We start from the raw sequence: 7405 nt of genomic DNA, 5'->3' as shown, positions 1-7405 counted from the left end.
CACACACACACACACACACAGGCACACACGGGCACACACGGGCACACACAGGCACACACAGGCACACACAGGCACACACGAGATGCTTGCCAAGGCAATGCAATAATTGATGTTTTAGTTTACCAAACCATCTGTTAAACGAAAGTGTGTGTGTTGTTTATGTGCCCTCCTTTTTGAGGCTTTAAACCAACAAAAATGAACAAGAACATACCAAAGACACATAAGACATTTTAGAAGATGTCATAGTCCACGTAGAATTAATGTATTAATGCCTTAATGTAGAGCACATGTACATGTGTTCATTGTGTTTTATTTACAATCCAGTATGAACTACTTAGTCATCATTGTGATATGTAAATTTGCTCTCTCATTGTGAGGGAGAGAGGGGAGGGAGGACGATGGGCCCAGCTTGGATGGGAATGGATCAGAATGGCTACCCAAGTGGCACAGCTGTTATTAAAAGGACTATTTATCACTGTCAGATCCCTCTCACTCCTAGCCCTCTGCTTTTGCCCTCCAGCGTTTTCACTAGGCCACATCTGAACATTGGGGCCTAATACCAAAAACATGTTGTGTGTGTTGAGGGTGTGTGTGTGTGTGGGGGGGGGGGGGGGGGGGGGGGGGGCGGACTTCACATACCTTTAATTTTCCGCTCAGCTAGCTTATTGATTAAGGCTGCAATTACCACCTAATCTGTAGTAGGTTTGTTATTAAAAGACATTCTCCATTGTTGGGCAATAACTAAACAGTGTCCGATCCCAAATACTATCGCTCAGCCTTAAGGGACAAGTGGGAGAGCGAGAGCGGGTCTCATCATCATTAGCAGACTAAGGGGAAATGGGAGTAAGAATGGTGGAATTAGAGCCACCAGCTCCAGGGGGGGGCTGAGCGAGAAACGGATGAGGTCACATGTTTTTTTTTAGCACCTGACACAGGCCAGTCTTTAACTTTGAACAGGGGTGTCTGTCTTTCAAGGTGTCGAACAATGATTAGAGATGCCTGGAAGACTAGTGGGTCTCACAGGAGCATGTAGCAATCAATGTTCTTAGTGATGGGGGATACTTTTCACAATAAATGCCCTCTGCAGACTGATGTTAATTAAGTGCTGAATTTGAGTATTCATTTTGCTCGGCAACAAGGAGCATTAATTTTTCTCAAAGCAATGTTAAAGCAGAGATCTTGAATAAGAAAAAAAGTCTAGTGACAGTATATTTAAAAGTCTGGTTGTAAATGGATCAATTAATTATCACAAACATACACACACAAAGAAACATGTGCAAACATGAGGCAACCATGAGAAACTAATGAATTATCCCACCTTTCACCTGACATGCGTAATTCCTATTAATTTCACATAATGGCTGTCTGCTAACCTGGAATTAACAACACTGAGGAAAAAATTCACTGGTGTCTCTACGGAGGCCAAATGAAAACCACAGCAAACAACCAAAAAAATCCTTTGCATAAATGACTGCTGAAATGCATAACCCTTGCATAAGACATTTAAAGTACTCGGCTAGTGTGAATTAGATTTTAGTGAGCCCAGTATTTTCCAGGTGATCAGCAGCTTTTTGTGCACCTGCCTGTCCCATGAGGAGTAGAAAGCCATCAGGGGTTCCTGGATTTGTTTGCCAAAAAATTGTGGCTTTTGAAATCTGCGGACAAAGCAGTGCAGTGTTGTAGATATTAAATTTTGTGATACACGTCAGGGTCGGAATTTAATATGCTGTAAAGAAATGTCACATCATCCAAATAAAGAATACAGTAGTGTTGGGACAGTAAGCTGCCATTAAGCATTACAAAATGATATAATACAATATTTATAGTGGCCTGTTTCACTAAATAAGTGCACCTGTACTGATACAAATTATCGTCATAAATATCAAATACATTGATAGAAAATATTTGATAATAATAACTGAAATTAAATACAAAAAATGAACTACCAGAGACACTGATGGCTCCAATTGTAGCCTGTTGTGTTTTGAAATTACTTCTCTGCTATTTAAAAATGCACAGGTATATCAGCAATAATTACTGATATTTGTCTGATCATGTATCAAATTAGTATAAAAGTCCAATTGTCTGTTCTTTAAAAACTATTAGGCTTAAATTATGCATTTAGAAATTTCCTAAAAGATCAAAACAACAGAACTTCCCCATCAATCTACTGTAGCAGCATCATTTTGCTTCCAAATAAAGTTGTTAAATGACTATTAAGATGTACACTTAGCATACAATACACATAACAATGGTGGTAAATGGCAATACCAAAACACCCATGACAGGAAATCCCTGAAACCTAATTGGTGCATAAATCCTCAAATACTGTGATTTTCTCAAGAGCTACTCCCATTCACCAGAACACAAAATCGCAAGAGAACTTAAAAACATGTCAGACACATTTATGAATAATAAAGCTGGCTGAGGTCAATACTTTTTCCATCCCTGTTTCATAACGCTCATCTGCACAACAGCTGTCTCTTTTTGTCTAATCACCCTGCTACCCTATGCTACTTAATGATTAAAAAGCAACCACAAGTAAATGCATGATAAAAATGGACAAAAAACAAGGAGTGTAAATTGTGCCTGTGGCTCCAGCAGCATCATTGTGAGCTGATGGGGGGTAAAAGACATCCACAGATGAAAGTAGATTTTGAACAATTCTGCAGCCCAGGGGGCCTCGCTCTTTAATGAGGCAAAACTTTAAGTACTGAATAATAAATAATAAAAATTGACAGTTCATTTAGCTTTCAGTGTACCTCGCAGAGAAACCCATTACACGCCATTACTCTTACTGTCCGGGGCATGAACAGTAAGTATGGTGGAATATGAAAATGTACTGCACTAGGTGGGTGAGCTGAATAAGTAGTGGAAGTGTGTGCGTGTGTTTGGAAGTGTGTGTGTGTGTGTGTGTGTGGCTAAGAACTACCAATACCCTTTTTTTTCACCTTGGGCTACATACAACTGGATGAGGCTATATAGGTCACTGAGTTGCAGATAAATACAATGAAAATTTAGAAGTGGAAACAAGAAGTCAAGAATTATTAATCCTATCTAGTCATCAGCATCTACCTATCTTGTTAGAAGTTTTTTTTACTAATGGTGCCACATTTTAGCTAGCCTTTTCTTAACTGTCTTCTTGCAGAATCTGATGGATCTGACAACAATTAACACCAGTGAATAAGGTTTTGGTGAGCATGGAAGGGATCATGTACTTTTGAGATTAGCTACTGCAGCAAAAATACACAGTGGCATCAGAAAGTATTCAGAACCCTTCACTTTTTGCACACTTTTTGCGTATTTCTGCTACATGGTACCTCGACTCGCCTCGACTTTTTTGGTTTTCCACTAGGAAAAAAGTCCCTGGTACCTGCTAACAGGTAGTTTTTTAGTACCACCTCAGTCGAGGACCAAGCGAGCTGAGGCAATACCAAAAGGTGACGCAAAAACCTGCAGACTGATTGGCTGGAGAGAATAGTCACTATTTACTGCGTCATCATTGCTAGCGACAGACTGGTTTGTACTGAACAAACCCGCCGTGTTTAAGTAGTTTATCCAGCCGTGTTTTTTGCTGCCTCCAGCTTACTTCTTGAAACTAAATTTGTCTTCTGGCAACAGCCACATGTCGAGAATCAAGAGCAACACAATGCACGTGAATACCCGAATGCCAAAAATGTTGCGCCTTCGCCCCATTCGCGCAATTAACGCCGCCCCCGCGATTAGCATCATTGTAGTGTGATACACTGTAGACAGATGTGTATCAGGACAGATACAGTGTGGCCTGACCTTAATGTGTACAGTTTTCATTAAAACTACTTAGTAATGACGAAATAGCCCTTGCGAAAACTGCTAAAACAGAAATAAAACCAAAAATGCAATTCTGTTGTGCAATTTGTGGAGTGGTTGTGTGACATGGTGGAAAAGTGACAAATTTATTTATTTACTTACATACGACAACATGGCTTTGAGTTCTTCATCACTTCGCACAGTGATTCTATCACCCACCTCGTCTTCATCTAAAAAACAGAAGCATTTTATAATTTGCACTGTAAAACTTTAACAAAATAATAATGTATACACAGCTTTAAATATAGTAGGCAACAATAAATCAACTATTATATACCTAATTAATACAATTTAAATTATAAAGATTGATGTAATAATTTTTTTTTTTAAACCGGATTAATTTAGAAGAGATAAGGTTAGTCCACTGTATGTGTGATGTATCAAATCTGTAACTATAATGATATTATGAAAACTGTAAAAGCAAGGTCATCTTAAGTCACTAATTTTGAAACTGTACACATCCCTGTACACTTTCAGAAGAAAAAAGAAAAGCAACAAGGCTGCTGTAACATTTTGGATGCCTATACATGCAAAAGGATGCATGACTTCTCCACATGCAATTACTTTCAACACAAATATTAATCTATATTAGTTTGCCAATAATGACATGCAATTTGTATTTTACACCATTTTATAAGAAACACAACTAGCACTGCATGCAAAATACAAGACAATTTACAAAGAACAGCAATAATATTTTTGCCGTTAATAAGCAGTGCTTTACGGTTTATATTCTTGCCGTGAAATTTAAATGAACACAAAATTAGTTCTTTTGTCAAAATCTCATATAAGAATAACCCAAAAGCCAATCCCAATTATATCACTATCACTATTATAATCACCTGTACCCACCCCATGTAACATATGCATCAGAACAAGCTATTTAGCATTAATGCTGCTAAAAAGGGATTTCATCTGTCACAATTATGCAGAAAAATGTTCTTGCCTATTATTTTCAGGAGAATAAAGAGCAAGAAAACAAAATAAATAGTTTAATCTTGTTTATTAGGCTATAAGTTAATCTATAAAATAGCAGCATTCCTAATATTTTGATGCACATCGGTAAGCAGGATGCACTTCCCTGATTAAAGCTTTTTCCTGACCTCTCCACATACAGTAATCATATACATCTAAACAAATAATACCTTAATTAAAAAAATAAAGAAATTAGAATTATGTTTTATAATAACTTATTTTAGATGAATTATGGTCATCTATTTCTGTTTGTATTTTACATTAATTCTGTGTTTTGTGCTCATTTTATGACATGTAAGTTTCTTTATTCAAACAAGACTAACATTGAAAAGAACACTATTTTTTTTATATAGTTTTCATCAATGCCTTTGCCTGGGTCCAATTTTCCGTCAAAGTCACAAAATAATTTACGGCAGGAAGACGGCGCTAGACAGCACACATTCTGAAGGGTCACAGATTTTGGCGTGACACCAAAAAGCATGTATTTTTTTGTACAGGCCTAATTGTATTTTACTTTTATTTTAGAAGTATTTTGTTGTAGTTATGGCTGATACTGGGGCAGGGCCATCACAGAAAAGAAGGAAATTAAACAAAGACTCGTGTAAAGCCGTCTACGGTTTGGAAACATGTTAAATAAATCTAAGTTATTATTATTATCATTATTATGTTAGTTAATTATGCTTTGGCTCATGACACAGTGAAAGTAATACCGGGTGTGGCACACAAAACACCCAAAGTTGGCAAAATTACCGAATGCAACACTTGAAATGCAATAATGCATCTCTTTTTGTATACTGTATGTATGATTTTCTATCAGAGAAGAACCTTAAAACCTTAAAGAAAATACCTTTATGACAGAAGGTGTGGTAAAAATACTACAACTTTTGTCAAAAGTGGCAGCTAGAATCGACAAAAACTGAAGTTACATATAGCCACTTTAAGCATTTTGTGCTGTATTTCTCGTATGAAAGGTGCTGTACAAATGAAGGGCTCCCATACAGCAGTTGGGGGGGGGGCTTGTCAGTAGAGCTCCAATAGTTGATCAACAGAAAAATAATAATAGGCAAGTGTTTTGATAATCGTTTTCAAAGTAATTTTTCATGCAATAAAAAGGGAAGAAAAGGCTGTTTTCAGTCTTTTAAAATATGTCTACATAAGACATTTAAAAGACAACCCCTTTGAATTTAAATAACTGGGATTTTTTCCCTTTCTTTCTGACATTTTATAGACCAAACGATTAATCGACGAATCCAAATAATCAGCCGGATAATCAATAAAGAAAATAATTGTTAGTTGCAGCCCTAGTTGTCAGTAACAGCATGTCAGCTAGTATATTATAGGTATACGGTTTTGTTGTACAACATAGTAGTATACATAACACAGTATATTGTATAATGTACTGTAGGTCACTTAGAGGGTTCACAGTGGGCCTTGCTACTGTTTACTTTTATCAGGAGTTAAAAAAAAGTGCTGTGATGTATTACAGCCCCAGCTGTGGTTGTAGAGTCCCTGTTTCAGAAGCAAAGTAATACAAGTATAATACACACACACTCACATTCAAAGGCCGTGACAGTGGCTTCAGGCATGACATCTCTGATTGCAACCTGAAAATGTTTGCCAGAGTGAATAATAACAGAGACAATAATGCTGTAACATGTTGTAAATGTTTAGTGTTTCTAAGACACGCACACGTTTACAGACACCGAAAAGTGTCAAATTCAAACTGTGTGCATGTCATCTCACTGTCTCGTAACATTCATTTTAAATGACAGTTAGCTAGCTCTCTAGCATTGTGAAGACTCACCAGTAAGTCATTGAAGTTCAGAAGAGATGGACAGTCAACGACCGAGTCCATGTCACCTGATGGCGTTTTTATACGGATCTCTATTGCCTCGGTGTCCATTGCGAAGAGGTTATTTAAATCGAGTACGAGCATAAAGAGGAATACTTAAGCCTCATGATAACACTAGGCTGGCTGTCTATGCTAACGAGCTAATTTCCTGCAGTGGTTTGCTAACGAGACATGCTAGCATCCTGCTCAGTGCAAACACTTTTCTCTAGTGATACGAGGATTTCAAAACGTTGCCCGTGGAGCTCGGTAAATTGTCCCGTTATAACCGCATGAAAGGTTTAGCTTTAGCTGTAAATATGTATTCGCCACCTCTCTGAGGCAAAGTTTTACACTGTTATCTGAGATATAAAGCCACGAAGCTAGTTTCAAGGAAAACACAACAGCATTTCCGAATCAACATCCGCTCAGCGAGTTTCAAAATAAAAGACCTTTGTCCCTGTATCCACTCAAAAATTATGCTATTTTACTGTCAAGTAAGAGCTCTGATATAAAAGTAGTGAGCTCCACCTTTACCAGCTGCAACATTAGGGATGCCTATACATTACTGCATCACTCATTAAAATCCGGGGATTACTTGTAACAGAGTACCTTTATAAATGTAGGCTGTTGCCCACTCTGTGGTAAAAAAAAAGAAAGAAAAAAAAATTAAGAAACTTAACTGTCACATATTTGCATAATATGTAAGCAAAAGTAAAAATCATTAGGCCTATCTTCATGACAGTCTGTGCT

At 37.4% G+C, this 7405-nt stretch overlaps 1 protein-coding gene across 1 annotated transcript in view; it reads right to left on the bottom strand.

Annotated features, from left to right (window-relative positions):
• The window catches only part of map2k5 (mitogen-activated protein kinase kinase 5), a 62595-nt gene extending 55500 nt beyond the window's left edge, over window positions 1-7095 (bottom strand). Inside the window, exons 1-3 of the mRNA XM_032539298.1 lie at window positions 6629-7095; window positions 6380-6428; window positions 3952-4019 (exon numbers count right to left, since the gene is read on the bottom strand). Of these exons, the coding sequence (XP_032395189.1) occupies window positions 3952-4019; window positions 6380-6428; window positions 6629-6760 (249 nt within the window). The 5' untranslated portion in view covers window positions 6761-7095. The remainder of the gene's footprint in view (window positions 1-3951; window positions 4020-6379; window positions 6429-6628) is intronic.
• Between the last annotated feature and the right edge of the window lie 310 nt (window positions 7096-7405).

The sequence above is a fragment of the Etheostoma spectabile genome, chromosome 1 (genome assembly GCF_008692095.1).
Source record: "Etheostoma spectabile isolate EspeVRDwgs_2016 chromosome 1, UIUC_Espe_1.0, whole genome shotgun sequence".
In the NCBI taxonomy this organism is placed as follows: Eukaryota; Metazoa; Chordata; class Actinopteri; order Perciformes; family Percidae; genus Etheostoma; species Etheostoma spectabile.
Note: the sequence above shows the minus strand (reverse complement) of the source record. Positions and strands in the feature narration are given on the sequence as shown.